At 58.3% G+C, this 19,684-nt stretch overlaps 1 protein-coding gene across 1 annotated transcript in view; it reads left to right on the plus strand.

The window, feature by feature from the left end:
* The window catches only part of OBSCN (obscurin, cytoskeletal calmodulin and titin-interacting RhoGEF), a 164,869-nt gene that overhangs the window by 82,078 nt on the left and 63,107 nt on the right, over positions 1-19,684 (plus strand). Inside the window, 20 exon segments of the mRNA XM_054584055.1 lie at positions 5,575-5,850; positions 7,072-7,347; positions 8,684-8,968; positions 9,136-9,402; positions 9,561-9,830; positions 10,742-11,008; positions 11,329-11,595; positions 11,812-11,924; positions 12,034-12,187; positions 12,367-12,528; positions 12,610-12,714; positions 13,275-13,541; positions 13,787-14,056; positions 14,200-14,466; positions 14,559-14,825; positions 14,923-15,189; positions 16,072-16,344; positions 16,959-17,225; positions 17,434-17,700; positions 19,107-19,379. Of these exon segments, the coding sequence (XP_054440030.1) occupies positions 5,575-5,850; positions 7,072-7,347; positions 8,684-8,968; positions 9,136-9,402; positions 9,561-9,830; positions 10,742-11,008; positions 11,329-11,595; positions 11,812-11,924; positions 12,034-12,187; positions 12,367-12,528; positions 12,610-12,714; positions 13,275-13,541; positions 13,787-14,056; positions 14,200-14,466; positions 14,559-14,825; positions 14,923-15,189; positions 16,072-16,344; positions 16,959-17,225; positions 17,434-17,700; positions 19,107-19,379 (4,860 nt within the window).

Genomic DNA, 19,684 nt, shown 5'->3' on the forward strand with positions numbered 1-19,684 from the left:
TTAGAGGAAAAACTTTCAGCTTTTTCCCATTGAGTATGATGCTGGCAGTGGGTTTGTCATATATGGCCTTTATTATGTTGTGGTATGTACCCTGTCTTCCCACTTTGCTGAGAGTTTTTGTCATAAATGGGTGAGGGATTTTATCAAATGCTTTTTCTTCATCTGTTGACTTGACCATATGATTATATCTTTCATTTTGTTTATGTGGTGTATAATGTTAATTGATTTGCAGATATTGAACCATCACCCTTCATCTCTGGAATAAATGCCACTGATTGTGGTGTGTCATCTTTTTTAACGTATTATTTCATTCAGTTTGATAATAATTTGTTGAGCATTGTTTTCATCTATGTTGATCAGAGATGTTGGTCTGTCATTTTCTTTTCTGGCATATTGGGACAAGCGCTCTAACCAACTGAGCTCCCTGGCCAGGGCTAATTTTTTTTCTCTGTAGTTTGTTGTTTGGTTTGCTATAGTGGTGATGGTGACCTCATAGAATAAGTTTGGAAGCTTTACCTCGGCTTCAATTTTTGGGAATAGTTTGAGATGTGTACGTATTAATTCTCTATTAAATGTTTGAAAGAATTCATCTGTGAAGCCATCTGGCCCTGTTTGCGTGGAGTTTTTTGATTATTGATCAGTTTTGTCACTACTAATGAGTTTGTTCAGATTTTTTGCTGCTTCTTCATTCAGTCTAGGAATTCGTCATTATATTCTAGATTTTCAATTCGTTGGCATATAATTTTTTATAGTAGCGTCTCATAATCCTTTTTATCTCTATGGTGTCGGTTGTCACTCATCTGTCATTTCTGATTTTATTTATTTGGGCCTTCTTTGTTTTTTTTTGATGTGTGTGCCTAAAGGTTAATTTATTTTGTTTTTCTTTTAAAAGAACCCGGTCTTAGAGTCATTGTTGATTTCTATTTTTTCAGTCTCTATTTCATTTATTTCTGCTGTGGCTGTGCTCCCCAATGCCCTTTCTTAGCACCACATGGGGTTCTTGCCAGGGCTAGACATTCAAATTTCTCATATAGAGTATGTAGGGAAATTTCAGCCATATGATATACTTGGAAGTATCCCAACTAAACTTTGGATTATCAATGGTCTAGGTGTTCTGGGACACTTTTTCGCCCTTGAACGTTGATGTGGAAGTTATCTGTGCACCAAATGTAGCAAAATCTAGAAGTTTCCTTGCAGTATCTGTGCCAAGTAAATAAAAACCAGCGGATTTGTAGATATGTGTCAGGGGTGCGCACACATGATGTTGGGAGTTTTCTTTTTGAAGCGAATCTTATTTTCTTTTTGTCCCCCGTAAAACCGTTCTGTGTCACAATTCCCTTTGGAGTTTGATTTATAAATTTAGACAAGGAACAGGGGGATAAGGAGCTTAAGCTACACAGTTGTTAAAGATTAGTCCCCACTGTGACAGCTGCTGCCTGTGATAGCTTCATTTGTGTCACATCATCCGCTAGTGATCAAGGCATGTCTGTGCCCCGCTGCTGGTTCAGGAGACACCTGAGGGCTAAATTTATTTCCTTTCGTTATGGAGGTCTCAACATGAGAGGGCTTGGGTGTCGTACCAGAGTGACTCCTGAGTGCCAGTGCAGAACTGCGTGGTTGTGTATCAGTATATAATGAAGTGCGAGTGTGTGCAAATACCAAAATTATGTATCTTTCTAAAATGTTTTTAAAGAGAACATGACAAGTTATTTTATGGCAATAATTTTGAAAATTTTTGACAAATTGTTGAACTGTTAGAAAAGTGTATGAAAAAGTGACAAAAGAATGAGAAAACTCAAATAGTCCTATGACTTTTATTTTTTACTTTTTTTAGATTTTATTTATTTATTTTTAGAGAAAGGATGGGAGAAAAAAAGGGACAGAGACATCCATGTGTGGTTGCCTCTCGTGCACTGCACCCTCTACTGGGGACCCGGCCCACAACCCAGGCCTGTGTCCTGACTGGGAATCGAACCAGCGACGCTTTGGTTTGCAGGCCGGCGCACAACCCACTGAACAACTCCAGCCAGGGCAAATAGTCCTCTGACTTTTAAATAAATGACACTAGTAGTGAAAAATCTTTCCATAGAGGAAGATTTTACTCCAGTGGCTCTACTGATTTATTATATCAAATATTCTGGAAAAAAATTATTATATTTTCATGAAGATTCTTCTAGAGCAGCAATTGTCAACCGTTGTCATCTCATGGCACACATAAACTAGTTACTAACATTATGTGGCACACCAAAATATATATATATGTTTGCTGATCTGACCAAAAATAGGTGTAATTTTGATTTATCCATACCAGCTGGCTACTATTGTGTTGGCTGTTGTCATTTTTTTAATTTGACAATCTAAGTGAAAAGAGGTCAGTGCCCCTGACTAAATAGTCAGGTATTGCATGTTTTAAAAAGTCTTGTGGCACACTGGTTGAAAATTGCTGTTCTAGGGAATAAAACAAGGAGATACAGTCTGTCATTTGATTCATGTCGGTAGCATAACATTGATACAAAAAATCTCACCAGGCAAGTAGGGATAAGTAAAAGTATAGGCCAAAATCTTATGGATATCAAAACGAGCATATTCAACAAAATTGGCAAAGTCATCTGAATACTCTGTCAAAATGAAGATATAAGGCCTGTCCAGAAGATATCCAGCCATGTAATATGAAAAATAGAGATATTTTTTGATGAAGATAGAAGAAACATTGTACATAAGACAATGATGCCTTAGTCTCCTTCGAAGTAGGCACCTTGGGACCTCACCCAGTTCTCCCAGTCGCCGTCAGCTGCCCCATCGTATTTTTCTGAACCTGATCAACAATCTGAAATCTCTTCCCTTTCAAAGGTGATTTTAATTTTGGGAAAAGACAGAAGTCACAGGGTGCCAAATCTGGGTTGTAGGGTGGCTGAGCCACCTGGGTGGTTTGATGTGTGACGGAAAGACTGCACGAGACATGATGTGTGAGTGGGCGTGTGGTCACGATGAAGCTGCCGATCACCAGTTGCCCAGAGCTGCTGCCTTCTGAGTCATCCAGATAGTTTCCAAGGAGGAATGTTCAAGCTTAACGCAAAATTTGATGCAGACTTGTTGCTGTACTCACTCATTTTTTTTTAATTTTTAATATGTGTTAACTGTATTACAGTTGTCTCAGTTTTTCCCCCTTTGCCCTCCTCCACCCATCCCACCCCGCCCGCCTCTCCCACAGTCAGTTCCCACTCTGTTGTCCGTGTCCATGGGTCATTCATACATGTTCTTTATTTATTCCCTTCTCCTTCTTTCCACCATTGTCCTCCTCCCCCGTCCTCTCTGGTCACTTTCAGTCTGCTCCATGTTTCCACATCTGTGGTTTATTTTGTACATTAGTTTATTTTATTGAATAGATTCCACTTATAGGTGAGATCATATGGTATTTGTCTTTCACCGAGTCATTTTGAATGTGACGGCCACACAGTGCACATGCTCACTCAATGGAGTCCACCGCCCCCACTGACTAGTACAGTGGAGTCGTCACTGTTCACACATGCGCCTTCCAGTCCACTCTCCTTGGCCGCCAGGTCACATCGATGTTGTGTAAACTCTTCTCATTATATCAACAATGGCTGGACTTTTTCCAGCTAGACCTCATACACTCCAACAGAAGTCACAGTCCAGGAATGCAATGTTGGTTTAATATTCAAAATTTTAGACTATCAATATAATCCATGACCCGCTGATTGAAAGAGAAAAATATTGTGATTATTCTCAATAAATGCAGAATAAAAGTTTGATAGTGTCAACATCATAAATTCAGAATAAATGTCTGATAAAATTTGGCATCAGTTTGTCCATAAATTTTGAACCAACTATTAATAAATGAATTCTTTGTTACAGATATAAATGGTACTACAGAAAACACCTATGAGATGGGGAACAAGAGAAGGAGGCCCCTATCTCACTGCTGTTTAACACTGCCTAGCACAGGAGGGAGGAAACGTATATAAAATCATAAAACTTGGGAAAACAAAGTAGAGTTCACAGATGTCATGATTATCAATTTTAAAATTCCAAGAATAAATGATTAGACTTGGAGCATTCAGAAAGATGACTCTACAAATATCAATATACAGAAAATACTCCTATGTTTATATGCAGGCAACGAACAGTTGGAAATGAAATTTTAAAAGATTCCCAATAGTACCAGAGGTATCATGTTTCTAATTCCAAATCTAATACAAGATGCTTAGTGACCCTAGGGGGGGGGACATTATTGAGCACTTTTGAGAGAGAGAGAGACAGAGAGAGGGAGGACCCAATCCCAACCACTAGACCACCAGGGAGCGGCTTAATGAGCACTTCTGAGAGATGATTAAGAAGGTCTAAATAAATGGATAGAATCCATGGAAGAATCTCAGATATTTATTAACAACTCAAATACAAACAGATGTTCTTTGGGAAGGTGTGAGGTGTTGACAGTCAATGAGCAGATTCAGCGTGAACATTTGTTTTTACCAATGTCGAGAATTGCTGTAAGTTACAGTGATGTAGGCAGCTGGGCCTCAATGCCAGGACACGCACCAAGGCACAGAACAGGGAGCTCAGAAACTGACCTGTCTCTGAATGGACCTCTGTCACATTCCCACTTGTTTGGGGTTTTTTTTTTTGTTGTTTTTTTTTTGTACATAGCACCTGTGCAAAGATTGGGAAAGGAGGGTTTCTTCATAAAATTAAACAAATTGGTAACTTACACTGTACACAAACCCAACTCAGGTGGGTTAGAGACCTCAGGGTAAGAGGTAACAACAGAAAACTCTTAGATGATGACATTGATTCCTTAAAGACTCCAGGGTAAGAAGGGCTTTCTGACAGAATGCAAGTGCACTAACCACTGTGGAACAAGGATGACATAAATGATACCGGTATAAGGAAAAACTTTCATTCCTTAGAAGACACTGTAAGAGAGTGCAAAGGCACGTCACAGGTGTGGAAGAGAAAGGCTGTAGCATGCAAATGAGCTCCTAAAAATGAATATGAAAAACGCAGACGACGTTACTGACAATCAGGCAAAACCCTTGAACAGGGACACCCCAGAAGAGCAAACAGAAATGGCCAAAAGATTGAAGCTGCTCTACTTTGTGAGCCATTAAGACCGTGCAGGGGACTGCCACAGGAGTTACAGTTCACTCCTCCAGCTGGCCAGCCGCGACACAGGGAGAGCCAGAGAGCAAACAGGAGGAGGCGCCCTAGGCACTGTCCTGCATGGAAAGAGAACACTTCCTACACGATCTGGAAAGACCACACTCGCTGACCGGGTGCACACTGCAGGGTGTGGGGTTCCTTGCCTAGAGGGGGTGCACACGGGAGAAGTCCTCCACAATGTCTCCCCTGGAACTGCCACACAAACAGCGGCCGACGTGCAGATGAACGTGCTCCCCGGGCTGAGAAGGCGCTGGGGCTTCGCAGGCCCCGCAGCGGGTGCAGAGCCCCGAGGGGTGTCCAGCCTCCCCGCCCCCTGCTCAGTGCCCCTTTCCCCGTGCCGTGCTCCTGACCTGGAGGAAGGCTCTGACCCCGTGCGTCCCTCCCTGTCCCCAGAGCCCGCGGCGGTGTTCGCCAAGGAGCAGCCGGCACGCAGTCCCGTGCAGGCCGTGGCGGGGGCCATGGCGACGCTGAGCTGCGAGGTGGCCCAGGCCGAGACGCAGGTGACGTGGTACAAGGACGGCAAGAAGCTGAGCGGGAGCTCGAAGGTGCGCGTGGAGGCCGCGGGCTGCACCCGGCGGCTGGTGCTGCCGCAGGCGGGGAAGGCGGACGGCGGGGAGTACAGCTGCGAGGCCGGGGGCCAGAGGGTCACCTTCAGCCTGGACGTCGCAGGTCAGTTCTCTGGGGGTAGAGGGTGCTGCTTCGTCCGTGTGGAGGCCTTGCTGTGACTGACTTAGAGCTGTGACAGCCCTTCTGCTCTTTCCGTTAGACCCCACCCGTGCCTGTGTCCCACCCTCCCACTGTCTACTTTTATCCCCGTGGCTGAGTCCGGGGAGGCCGGGATGGAGGGCGCGCAGAGCGGGAGGGGCCCCCACTGGTTCCCCGGTGCACCCCGAGTGGCGTTGCCACAGAGTGACGCTGCTGGCTTTCCTTGGTACCCAGGAGCCCGGCTCTGCTGTCTCTGGGGCCGCAAGAAGCCCGGCGTCTCTCACCGCGGGCACGTGGACGTCCGTGAGGACGTGTGAGCGGCTCCTGGGGCCTCATCCAGGGCCCCACGCGGGTCTCCAGAGTTAGAGGCGTTGGTTTTCCCTGAACCTGAGAAGGCGCAATTTCAGCCCCACACTCACACGCGACATTTGCTGAAGCCTGAAGTTAGGATCCGCAACCTTAGCCGTTTTGGAACCCTCTTTCTTCCTTGGGCACGGGCACAGAGGTCACCAGGGCACCCGGTTCACAGTCTAGGTCCCAGCTCTGATTCCGTGTCTGTGCAAAGCAAGCCCAGGACCGAGGGCTGGCGGACGCGCGCCTGCGATGTGCTCCTGCGAGGAGGGAGTGGGTTGTTCCCTTAGGCGCACACCTTGCCTTCCTTCTGTCTCCTGTTCGGACCTCCGGTGTCAGCGTCCCTTGGGGTCCGCCGGGTGGAGTCAGGCACAGCGAGGAAATGGGAGCAGGAGCCGAGCAGCGCGGTGTGTTAGAGACGAGTCCGTCGAGAGCAGCCCCGGACTGTAGAGACAGGGTTTATTTCACAGCGTTTCCCAGCGACTCGCGCGTGTCCGTCCCAAACTGTGTTTTCTTTTTCAGAGGGGCGTTTAACCTCCGATAAGGGTTGGCCGTGGTCGCACATCGACTCCCACGTGCCAGCGCGTGACCGCTGTGATTGGGCATGATTTGTAGGGCGTAGGCACGCCGCGCCCCTGCACGGGGCAGCGGCCGACGTGCAGATGAACGTGCTCCCCGGGCTGAGAAGGCGCTGGGGCTTCGCAGGCCCCGCAGCGGGTGCAGAGCCCCGAGGGGTGTCCAGCCTCCCCGCCCCCTGCTCAGTGCCCCTTTCCCCGTGCCGTGCTCCTGACCTGGAGGAAGGCTCTGACCCCGTGCGTCCCTCCCTGTCCCCAGAGCCCGCGGCGGTGTTCGCCAAGGAGCAGCCGGCACGCAGTCCCGTGCAGGCCGTGGCGGGGGCCATGGCGACGCTGAGCTGCGAGGTGGCCCAGGCCGAGACGCAGGTGACGTGGTACAAGGACGGCAAGAAGCTGAGCGGGAGCTCGAAGGTGCGCGTGGAGGCCGCGGGCTGCACCCGGCGGCTGGTGCTGCCGCAGGCGGGGAAGGCGGACGGCGGGGAGTACAGCTGCGAGGCCGGGGGCCAGAGGGTCACCTTCAGCCTGGACATCAGAGGTTGGTGCCAGCCGGGGGAGAGCAGAGAAGTGTCTGTCCAATCAAGGGATAGACTGTGTCCTGAAAGGCTTGTGCCTGTTCTGTCGGATGGTTGTCCTTGCGTGGGTTCTCTTGACATAGCCTGTCCCAGGGCTCAGCTCTCTACTGAGCTCTTGGGTTGAGAACAATGGCTGCAGACCGTAGTCCAGCATATATGAGGCTTCCTTTGTCACACATTCTGCCTTTTTGTTGTACCCATACCTTCCGCAGCATGAAACATGCCCCGAGGCTTCTGTGGGTGAGGTCTGTGGAAATGCCTGTTTGCTGTCTGTGACCGGGAGCAGGCGGCTTTCCCGGTTTATGTCCTCCTGAGCACTGTGGAGCCTAGCGTTGCTCTGGGGAACCTTGGTGGAGGGGCCTGTGGCTTTGGATGTCCTCGTCCTCAGTGGAGCTTGGGTCCTTGTCTCTGGCTCTGGGGTTCTCCCTCTCCAGCTGTTAGTCATTCAGCCCTGGGAGTTGGCTGGTGGTCAGATTCGCAACCCTGGTCTGGTGCTGGCCCTGTGGGGGCGCTGCCTGTTCTTTGCACTCCCCCAGCTGATGGCAGGGCCACTGGGTGCCAGCGTCCTGCTCCAGGTGTTTGCGCGGAGCCGTCCCAGTCTGCCCCATCCCCAGCTGCGGCCCTCGCCCACCGGTCGCCCGCTGTACAGCCAGTGCGGCGTTCGGGTGCTCACCCAGCTCACCTCTCACAGGGGCCCTCTCGGCCCCCGTCCTGCGCGTTCACCCTCCCCCACGGTGCCGCTGCGCACCCCTCCCCCTCTGTACTTAGCTGCCTGGAGCACTCGGGCTGTTTCACACTTCTCAGCCTTTGACCCCAGGGTCCTGAACCCAGGCTGCCCTCTCCAGCTACCTTCCTTGCTCTGTTCCCTGCTGTCCTTCCGGACGTGGGCTCAGCTGCCAGGGGGCTCCGCCCTCCCTGCAGCATCAGCTGACGGGTCCATGCTGCCCTGGAGGGTAGGCACCCTGGCCTCTGATTCTTGGTCAGACAGAGCCTGCGGCCCTCAGGCCTGTGGTTGCCTGCAGCTCGCTCCTCCTGGCCACTCCTCGTGGCCCTTGGGAACCTGGACGGTGGCCATCAGGTGGTGTGGGGCCCTGCTGTGTTCATCTGCGAGCCTGTTCAGTGGAGGTAGCAGCTGAAGGTGGGACAAGCAGAGCGTTGCCGAGCCGCTGGAGCTTGGGGCAGCCCCATGTTAGGTCTTTGCTTCATGGCCTGAGGGGGACTGGCTGAGGCCAGGAATGCAGAGTCCCCACTGGCTCTCTCGAGCTGACTGGGCCTCCTCTCCTTGCACCTGCGCCCCAGAGCCAGAGCCTGAGCCGCCAGCCCTGGACAGACCAGGCCGTAGGGAGCTTCTGGTGGTCCGGGAACACGAGGACATTGTCCTGACTGCCACGCTGCCCACACCCTCTGTGGCTGTGGTGACTTGGCTCAAGGACGGCGTGGAGATTCGGCGCAGCAAGCGGCATGAGACGGCCAGCCTGGGGGACACTCACACCCTGACCGTGCGTGGGGCGCAGACCCTGGACAGCGCGATCTACAGCTGCCGCGTGGGAGCTGCGGGGCAGGACTTCCCGGTGCAGGTGGAAGGTCAGCGGCATGTGCGGTCTTCCGAGAACCGCACCTGCTGGGGTCTCACGGGAGTGGGTGCAGGCCGTGTGCGGAGCGGATCCAGGTGGGGGCTCAGGGCGCAGGACCCCAAAGCGCAGACATGGTCCCCATGGCCCCTCCCGGCTGACGTTCTGCACCCCCCACAGAGGTTGCCGCTAAGTTCTGCCGGCCCCTGGAGCCCGTGAGCGGGGAGCTGGGTGGCACAGCGACGCTGACCTGTGAGCTGAGGCCCCAGCAGGCCGAGGTGCTGTGGCGCTGCGGGAGCACGCAGCTCCGGGCGGGGAAGCGCTTCCAGATGGCAGCCGAGGGGCCCCTGCGCTCGCTCACCGTGTCGGGCCTGAGGGCGGAGGACACGGGCGAGTATGTCTGCGAGAGCCGCGACGACCGCACCAGCGCCCGGCTCACAGTCTGCGGTACGGCAGCCTTGGCGCGCAGCCTGGGGCGCGGGGTGCGGGGCCGGGCGGGCAGCGGAGCCTCCCCGGCAGCATCCCGGAGGGGGCGCCCTTCTGCGGTGTCTTCCGGGAGGCTTCGCCCCTCCTGCCCACCTCTCAAACGGAGCTCCTGTCCATAGTCCCCCGCGAGGTCAAGTTCACGTCGGGGCTGAGCGCCGTGGTCGCAGAGGAGGGCCGCGAGGCCATCTTCCAGTGTGTGGTGACCCCCAGCGACGCTGCCGTCACGTGGTTGCGGGACGGTGCCCAGCTGCAGCCCTGCGAGAAGTTCCTCATGTCGCAGAGCGGCACCAGCCACAGCTTGACCATCTCGGGTCTGACCCTGGAGGACGCAGGCGAGATCACCGCGGAGGCTGAGGGCATCACATCCTCAGCTGCCCTCCGGGTCCGCGGTGCGTGTGCGTGTGCGTGCGTGCGTGCGTGTGTGTGTGTGTGTGTGTGTGTTGGGCAGGGGCAGGCAGCAGGGAGCTGGGCGGCAGGGAGCTGGGTGCCCAGGAGCTGGGCGCCCCCTGGGTGGGCTGGCTCCTGGCCGGCTCCCTGCTGCTGACCTCAGGGGGCAGGGTTTGCTGACTGCAAAGGGGAGCCTGTGATAGGACTGAAGGGCTGGGCACTGTATACCTGGTCTGAGAGGGGGGTCCCACACTGCGCTCCATAGATGGTGAGGCTGGTGGGGGTGGGGGGGCGGGGGAGTGTAATGGGCAACCAGTGCAAGAGAGACAGATGAGAATGCACTTTGCTCACTGAAGCCAGACTGTGCTGGGGAGAGCCAGGTGTTACCTGAGGGTAAGTGGGGGGCATGGCAGGCTTCCGAGTCAGAGCAATGTGGGCAGACTCACCTTCTGGGGTGGTCGTGGTCCAGCCTGGGCCTGGGAGGCCCACTCCAGCTAGACCCTCTTCCTTGCTGTGTGTGCTCCCGGGGCTTCAGTGGGGCGGAGGTGCTCATGCTGAGGGCCTGGGCTCAGAGTCCACCTGTCTCCCCAGCTCCCTGTGTCCTGAGGCTGCTGGACACCGGCCGCACCTAGGAGCTCTGGGCACTGGGCCATGGCAGGGTTGTGCACAGCGGGGCAGAAGATGTGGGAGGGTTGGGGAAGGAGAAGCCTCCTTAGTCTCCGGTTCCTCCCACAAAAGCACATTTGTGCACATGCACAGCGGGGCCTGAGCTTGGCTCAGGCCTCGCCTGGCCTGCAGTCAGAACGTGGCAGGGCCCCACCCTGCCTGCTGGGGGCTGGGGTGGATGGGGACTCTGTGCGCCTGGCTTCCCTGAGTGGCAATGGCTGCGTGACTGCCTTTTCCCTGACCCCAGAGGCTCCCGTGCTGTTCAAGAAGAAGCTGGAGCCACAGACGGTGGAGGAGTGGGGCTCTGCGACCATGGCGGTGGAGCTGACCAGGCCTTGGCCAGAGGTCAGGTGGACGCGCAATGCCGTGGCCCTGGCCCCAGGCGAGAAGGTGGAGGTCCGCGCGGAGGGCACGAGTCACTCCCTGGTCCTCCGCAGCGTCGGTTTCGCTGACCGCGGCTTCTATGGCTGTGAGACGCCAGATGACAAGACGCAGGCCAAGCTCACGGTGGAAAGTGAGCTGCAGGGCAGCTGGGCCCGGGGGCCACACCCAGGCGGGCGGAGGGAGGGCAGGGGGGCAGGCGGGGAGCGGGTTGCCCACTGGGGACCGGGCCCTAGGAAGGGGATGGGAAGGGCGGCTGGGGGCGGACCGCCAACCCCGAGGGGCCGGCTACGAGAGGGGCTGTGCGGGCAGGCGGGGCGGGCCTTCCATGGAGAGCCGTTGCCGTCCGGTGGTGGCTGGGAGTGGACCTTCCCCTCTCGGGCCGCAGGCTGGGCTGAGGCTGGGACCAGGGCCCTGGTGTGGTGGCACACCCGTCCCGCGTCTGCCCTGCAGTGCGCCAGGTCCGGCTCCTGCGGGGCCTGCAAGCGGTGGAGGTACAGGAGCGGGGCTCGGCCGTCATGGAGGTGGAGCTGTCGCATGCCAATGTGGAGGGCAGCTGGACGCGCGACGGCCTCCGGCTGCAGCCAGGGCCCGTGTGCCAACTGGCGGCGCGAGGCCCCACCCACACACTCACGCTGTCTGAGCTGCGGCCACAGGACGGCGGTCTCATCGCCTTCAAGGCCGAGGGCGTGCACACGTCTGCTCGGCTTGTGGTGACCGGTGCGTGGGGGAGGGGAGGGACCTGCTCGAGAGCACACCCGTCCCTGTCCCTGAGGTGGCCCGGGAGGCAAGTGGGTACAGGGAGGTGGAACCTGGGGATGAGGGGAGCATCCACTCCTAGAGCCCGCTGAGGGATCTGGTCCAGCTCAGTCCCCTCCGCCCCTGCCCAGGGCATATGCAGGACCTGCCTCTCATCTCCTCCTCCTGCCTCCCCAGAGCTGCCTGTGAGGTTCAGCCGCCCGCTGAAAGATGTGGTGGCCACAGAGAAGGACAAAGTGACCTTGGAGTGTGAGCTGTCCCGTCCCAATGTGGATGTGCGCTGGCTGAAGGTGCCTCTGTCCCTGGACCCTTCTGCTCCATCCCACCCCTCCCCGTGGGAGGGCTGGAGGAGGTTGGGGAGGCACCCCCAGCGCCTGACCTGGCCTCGTGCCCCTACAGGATGGCGTGGAGCTGCAGGTGGGCAAGACAGTGGGCCTGGCAGCCCAGGGCACCTGCCGGACCCTCACCATTTACCAGTGTGCCTTGGGGGACCAGGGCGTGTACGTGTGTGACGCCCACGAGGCTCAGACCACAGCCTCCCTGAAGGTGCAAGGTGAGGACCGGGTGGGGTGGGGGTCAGGGCCAGGTGCAAGGACCTCTGGGACCCTGCGTCCCCCATCGAGGTACGTGCCTTCTGGTCCTGAGCCCGTCCTGTGCTCAGCAAACTGGGAGTGGGGGCGGGGTGGGCCGTCTGTGTGTCTGAGTGTGGCGGGGCCTCCCTCCATGCCCTAGGCCGCAACGTGCAGATCCTGAGGCCCCTGGAGGATGTGGAGGTGGCAGAGAAGGAGAGCGCCACCTTCTCCTGCGAGCTCTCCCATGGTGACGTGCCAGCCCAATGGCTCCGGGAGGGCAGTAAGCTTCGGCCCAGTGACAACGTGCGCATCCGCCAGCAAGGTGTGAGGGCAGCGAGTGGCAGTGGGAGGGTCTGCCCTGCCCCGCGCCCCTCCCCCAGTGCTGAGTGGTCTGTGTCCCCAGAAAGGACATTCACACTCATCTACCGGAGGGTCCTGGTGGAAGACGCGGGAGAAATCCGATTCGTAGCTGGAAATGCAGAATCTCGAGCTCAGCTCCGAGTGAGAGGTGAAGGGAGGGTGCAGGCTGGACACCCAGTGAGAACACGCGTGTGCGCGGAGCCAGCCGGCCCGACGCGGGCCTGACAGGGCGGGTGACCCGGGAGGCAGGAAAGGGGCGTTGCCTCCAGGGAAGGAAGGCAGGGCTCTGGGGAGACAGCCCCCCTTTGTTTAAAGTGAGGGTGCCAGTGAACTCTCCCTCCTGGGACTGCAGCAGGGGCTGGAAAGGAGGGGTGTGAGGCTGGTGGACTTGACAGGAGAGAGGGGAGACCAGGCACAGGGGAGGGAGAGGGGGGCTTGCGGACCAGCAAGGCGACCACACAGGCTGCAGCGATGCGCAGGCCAGGGCGGGGCAGCTGTGGGGCAGCAAGGGGGTGCAGCAGGGCTGCAAGGGGTAAAGGTGTGTGAGCGTGCCTACCTTCTTTGTGGCCAACTGTGCAGAGGGTCCCAGCCCCGAGGGTGACACTTGGCTTAGCCTGGCTGGTTGGGGGCTGCACAGACAGAGCGCCCAGTCCCAGAGGGTTCAGGTGGCTGAGTGCCCACCCTGAGCCCTCCTGGCCTCGCCCACAGAGCTGCCAGTGTCCATCCTGCGCCCGCTGCGGGACAAGATCGCCATGGAGAAGCACCGCGGTGTGCTCGAGTGCCAGATGTCACGGGCCAGCGCCCAAGTGCGGTGGTTCAAGGGCGGTGTGGAACTGTGGCCGGGGCCCAAGTATGAGATGGTCAGCGATGGCCTCTACCGCAAGCTGGTGATCAATGACGTGCAGCCCGAGGACGAAGACACTTACACATGTGACGCTGGCAATGTGAAGACCAGCGCCCAGTTCTTCGTGGAAGGTGAGGCGGGGCCGGGGTGAGGCGACAGCTGTCTCCTTTGCCTGGGGGCGGGCCTAGGGCCCCTACCATTGGTCCTCATACTTGGAGGCATCCAGGTTGACTGGGGAGCTTTGGGGCAGGAGGGGCAGGGAGGGTGAGAAAATGAAGTGTGGGGGGAGGGTTTGTGCTCAGGAAGGAACAAGAATGGGGGTGCGGCCGTCCTCCCTTCCCCGGGAACTGCCTGGTGACACGCCCCTCCCCCACAGAGCAATCCATCAACATCGTGCGGGGCCTGCAGGACGTCACCGTGATGGAGCCCGCCCCTGCCTGGTTCGAGTGTGAGACCTCTATCCCTTCCGTTCGGCCACCCAAGTGGCTGCTGGGGAAGACGGTGCTGCAGGCCGGGGCGGACGTGAGCATGGCGCAGGAAGGCACCGTGCACCGGCTGACGCTGCGGCGCACCTGCTCCAGCATGACCGGGCCGGTGCACTTCACCATCGGCAAGTCTCGGTCCACCGCCCGCCTCGTCGTCTCAGGTGAGCTGCACAGCCGGCCGGCGGGCGGAAGGAGAGGCTGAGCGGACGGACGAGGTGCTGGACAGGGGCAGCTGATGGCGGTGTCTGGGGCTTCCGCCCGGCCCAGCCCGCCTGGCAGCGCTGCGCTCTCTCGTCCTGCTCAGACATCCCTGTGGTGCTTACGCGGCCGCTGGAGCCTAAGACTGGACGCGAGCTGCAGTCAGTGGTCCTGTCCTGCGACTTCAAGCCGCCCCCCAAGGCTGTGCAGTGGTACAAGGAGGACACGCCCCTGGTGCCATCGGACAAGTTCAAAATGAGTCTGGAGGGTCACATGGCGGAGCTGCGCGTCCTGCGGCTCACGCCGGCCGACGCTGGCGTCTACCGGTGCCAGGCGGGCAGTGCCCAGAGCAGCGCCCAAGTCACCGTGGAAGGTGCGTGGCAGGGGGTGCAGGGCCACCTGGTGGGCTCTGGTGCAGACGGCGGTGGTGTAAACTGAGCCCACCCCCCCGTGTGCTCTTGGCAGCGCGGGAAGTGACGGTGACGCAGCCGCTGCAGGACATAGAGGCCATGGAGGAGGGTCGCGCCTGCTTTTCGTTGGCGCTTTCCCACGAGGACGAGGAGGTGGAGTGGTCGCTCAATGGGACGCCCCTCTACAATGACAGCTTCCACGAAATCACCCACAAGGGCCACTGCCACACGCTGGTGCTGAAGCGGGTCAGGCGGTCCGATGCGGGCACTGTGCGCGCCTCTTCCCCCAAGGTGACGGCCTCTGCCCGCCTGGAGGTCAGAGGTGAGGCATCCCAGCGGGATCTGTGGGCGTTCCCCCAGGGGTCCCCAAATGGGAGGTGGCGGCTCTTTCGCTCACCCGCTCACACCCTGTCTTGCAGTGAAGCCAGTAGTGTTCCTGAAGGCTCTGGACGATGTGTCTGCGGAGGAGCGGGGCTCTCTAGCCCTGCAGTGTGAGGTCTCCGACCCCCAGGCCTGTGTGGTGTGGCGCAAGGACGGCGTGGAGCTGGGCCCCAGTGACAAGTACGAATTTCTGCAAACGGCGGGCACGCGCGGTCTAGTGGTGCACGACCTGAGCAGGGACGACGCAGGCCTGTACACCTGCCACCTAGGCACTGAGGAGACCCGGGCGCACGTCAGCGTGCACGGTGAGTGGGGGCGTGGCCGGGCTCTGGGGGTGGGTAGGGAGCGGCACCTCCCGAGGCCCCGCCTGCTCCTAAACCGGGGCTGCTGGGTTGCACCCCTGAGCTAGGAGAGGTCAGGCAGGCTCTGGGGGGAGTGGGCTTGACGTGGTCTTTAGGAGGCCCAGGTGCAGGCAGGTGGGCGGGGACTACGTTAATGGAGTGAAGCGTGGGAGACTCGGCGGGCCCTGCCCCATGGAGTCCCAGGTACCCGCGTTCCACCAGGGCCTGGAGACGGCCGCTGTGCGCCAGGGGTTGCATGTGGGCAGGTGTAAAGCCGGTCAAGGGAGCCCCTTGGAGGGGGAGTGACAGAGGCCTAGGTGTCAGGTGGAAGACGCCAGGTGGGTTTCAGCCTGGGTCTTGTTCCCCAGCCAGGTGGTTGCTATCCTGGCTCAGCTCCACTAGGCTTGTCCCCTTCCACATGCATGGCAGGCCTGTTCTCTATGAACCCATGGCGGGGGCGGGCGGGGGGGTCCCTGACATCTGGTGGGTTTTGAGATGAGACAGGAACGGTTGGAAGTACAGTGAGTCCCAGAGCTAGATGGCCCCTTCACTCGAGATGGCCTGTCCTTTCTCCTCCAGACCATGCGAGCTAGTGAAAACCTCTGATACTTTGTTCTCTGCCCCTTGTTCTGTAGCAGATGGGAAGGTGGCTGCCCTGGCTGGTACAGCTCTTGGTCATCCAAACACCAGGGCTGGGCCAGCTGGAGGCCAAAGGGGAATTTACTGGGGGGCCGGGGAGGGTGAGCATTTGAGCCTCTGGGACACTTTGGCGCTCAATGGTGTTGGCCTTGAGAGGCAGGCATCTGGGGTCCAGCCAGAGTGATGGCTGCCTCCCGTGGTTCACAGACCTGCACGTGGGCATCACCAAGAGGCTGAAGACGGTGGAGGTGCTAGAGGGTGAGGGCTGCAGCTTTGAGTGCGTCCTGTCCCACGAGGACACGGGCGACACCGCCGTGTGGACGGTCGGCGGGAAGACAGTGGGCCGCTCCGGCCGCTTCCGGGCCGCGCGCCAGGGCCGGAAGTTCACGCTGGCTGTGCGAGAGGCGGCGCTGGGCGACTCTGGGGAGGTGGTCTTCTCCGTGCGGGGCCTCACCTCCAGGGCCTCGCTCGTCGTCAGAGGTGAGCACCACGCGCGTGCCAGGGGCAGGCGAGGCGCCTCTGTGTGCTGAGCTTTGGGCTCCCCGCAAGGCGCTGCCAGGGGCACTCGGGCTGGGCAGCCTGCCGGGGGTGTCTCTGGGGACTGTCTCCCTCAGCCGTGGGTGGGGACCCAGAGGCTCCTGTTCGGAGGCTGGGGGTTCCTGGTTGTCCAGGGACTCAGTCTCTGGGCAGGAGCAGGGCGTCTCGTCTCCCACCCCTGGTCCAGCTACCGTGGTGGCTCCAGGGCACGTGGTCACCAAGCAGTGCAATCAGTGAGCAGGTGCCCCAGCACAGACACTGGTGCAGGTCAGTGAAGCGTGTTCACAGTGGGCACCAGCCCTGTCCACGCTCTGAGTCATGGGCTCTGAACGACGCTGGAAGCCTCTGCTCTCACGTCTGCCCCTCGAAGGCTCCTCGCTTGCACCAGCGGGGCTTCTGGCATCCCAAGGCCCCGCAGCCCCTGGGCCCGAGGTCCTAGAGCTCCAGGTGGCACGTCTGCGGCCTCGGCCCCCGGAGCCTGAGGTGCGGAGGCCGGCCCTGCCGTCACCTCCGGCATGGCCGCGCGCATGCTTCACAGGCTGTTTCTGCCCCTTCAGAACGGCCGGTGGACATCACGAAGCCGCTGGAGGACCAGCGGGCCGTGCCAGGGGCGGACGTGATACTGAGCTGTGAGCTGTCGCGGGCGGGCGCCCCGGTGCGCTGGCTGAAGGACGGGAAGGCCGTTCGCAAGAGTCAGAAGTATGACCTGCTCAGCGAGGGCGCACGGGCAGTGCTGGTGGTGCGTGCAGCCTCGCTCAAGGACTCTGGAGAGTACACGTGTGAGACAGAGGTTTCTAAGAGCACAGCGAGGCTCCACGTGGAAGGTAACGCCGCGGGAGATTCTGAAGCAGCCCCCGTGGCCTCTCCCCTCAGCACTGCGGGCCCAGCTGGGAGGGCGGGGCCCAGAGGGAGGGGCTTCCGCTCAGTCCCTGAGGTTGCGTCGGTGGGGAGGGGGGCGTGAACTGCTTGTGTCCCAAGGGTCAGAGTGCGGTTTCAGGCCTCACCCTCAGCCCTTTTTGCCTCTTCCCCCAGAAACGGCAAACCGGTTCACAGAGGAGCTGGTGGATCTGCGGGTGGAGGAGAAAGGCACGGCCGTGTTTACTTGCAAGACAGAGCGCCCTGCAACCACGGTGACCTGGCGCAAGGGCATCTCCGAGCTGCCTGCCTCGGAGAAGCACACGCCCAGCCAAGAGGGCGTGACCTTGAGGCTCACCATCAGTGCCCTGGAGAAGGCCGACAGTGACACCTACACTTGTGACATCGGCCAGGCGAGGTCGCAGGCTCGGCTCCTGGTGCAAGGTGAGGCTGGCGTGTTGCACAGCTTTCATGGCCTGTGATGTGGCCCGTGGGCTGTGGACAAGCCCAGCCTTGGTTTCCCCAACTCCTGGAGGGGTTGCCTTCGGTGCTCTTGTCTTTGTGGCCCTCCTCATAGGACCTTGTGCAAATGAGTCAGTGGCCTCCATTTATTGCTGCATGTGTGTTCCCTCCTATGTGCTGACATGTGCCCGAGCCCCTTGCATGTGCTCTGAGTATATTTGCACACACAGGTACCACCTCTGCACGTGAAGGTCCCGGGTTTGAGCAACAGCTTGTGTCTGGCAGTCAGGGTGAGGCTCATCATTGTCTCCATCGCACTGATAAGGAACTGGGGCTCTACCTGGGTCGGAGGCCGGCCCCAGGCTGTCGGGCCTGTTAGCATCTGGAGGGCTGGGCCGGGCCTTCCTGATCCCCGTGCCCGCATCCAGAGTGGGGTCAATCGGAGGCCTCTCCTAGGGTCTCTCTGCAGGAGGGCAGAATAACAGTGCCTCACTCTGGGTTTTTCTCTCCTTTCCAGTGGAAATCTGGTGAGTCTATCGAGCTCAGTGCAAACATTTAGTTAATGCAGCAGGAGCTCTGCTGGCTAATAAGGTGGATACCTAACCAGGAAGTCAGTCAGTGCAGTGCCACGTGGTAACAATACATGCTCTTTAGAAAACCTACACCACACACCGGTGAGTCTGTCTGGCGTGTGGCCAGCACCGTTACGCTGTGTGTTGGTCCTTGAATCAGAATTTCTTGTCTCTGACCAGTCAACTCCTGATGCACCATCTGCGCTTTCTGGTGCCTAGTTCCCGGTGCCCAGGGCCCAGTGTCCTGTGTCTGGTATTTGGCATTGGTGTCCGGTGTCCGGTGTCTGGCATCAGCTGTCCAGCATAGGTCAGCTTCCAGACACCTGTAACTGCAGGGAAATCTATTGCACACCTATTTCCGCAGTTCACTTTTTTCTAAGTGTCCCTGACTTAAGTTGGCGGGGGAAAAAAATGAACAATTCATGTTGTCAAACCTCCAGAGCACTGAATTTAAATATTAACACAGTCATGCCTTTTTTTTACACTGTGATATCTTTTGTTAATTCGAGATTGGTTTTGTTACATGATCCTGGGGACAGGTGCACCGGCAGGGACAGGTTGGAAGCCCAGCCTAGGGAGGAGCCCTGTGGGTCACTCTTCATGTGCTGCAGAAAGACTGAGCAGGCCTGAGGCCCCCCCCACGGACCTAAAACAAACACTCTGTCGGTTCACCTCTGACGCACTCACTGTTTCCTTAGTGTCATCATCCTGGACCTGTTACAGTCACCAGTTTGTTCGGGCCGTGAGCCCACACCAGGTCTAGGGGAGCGCCCTCTTCCCTCCGTGGGGTCCTGACATACCCACCCTGCCCCCCAGGCCAGAGAGTGCTCATCCTGGAGGAGCTCGGGGACGCCGAAGTGCAGGAGGGCTGCTCGGCCACCTTCAGCTGCCGCATCGCCCCCGCTGACTACGGGCCTGTCCACTGGTTCCTGGACAAGACTCCCCTGCACGCCAACGAGCTCAATGAGATGGAGGCGCAGCCGGGCGGCTGCCACGTGCTCACCCTGCGACAGCTTGCGCTCAAGGACTCCGGCACTGTCCATTTTGAAGCAGGCGACCAGCGGTCCTCAGCCGCTCTGCGGGTGACAGGTGCGCTATGTGCCCAGTGCCGTGGTGGGAACCAGTCCGTGTGGCTCCAGACACAGGGCGATCCTGGGCTCACAGAGAAGGTGCTGTGGGCTGGGCCTTGGATCCAGGGTGGGCTTGGGAGGCTGGGTGTGGGGGTTTCAGGATGGCTCGGTGCACGGGGTATGCAGAGGCGATCCCACGGTCAGTGTGGCCTACGCCTGGCCATGCCCCTGTGGTGGGGGAAGCCACTCCGAGCCTGGATTGTCTGTGTCCCTAGCCTGGGGTGGACAGATGGGCCCTGACCTGGGCTGTCAGCTGGGTTGCAG

This window comes from Pteronotus mesoamericanus, unplaced genomic scaffold (assembly GCF_021234165.1).
Source record: "Pteronotus mesoamericanus isolate MK-2021 breed Mesoamerican mustached bat unplaced genomic scaffold, CSHL_Meso_final contig_752, whole genome shotgun sequence".
In the NCBI taxonomy this organism is placed as follows: domain Eukaryota; kingdom Metazoa; phylum Chordata; class Mammalia; order Chiroptera; family Mormoopidae; genus Pteronotus; species Pteronotus mesoamericanus.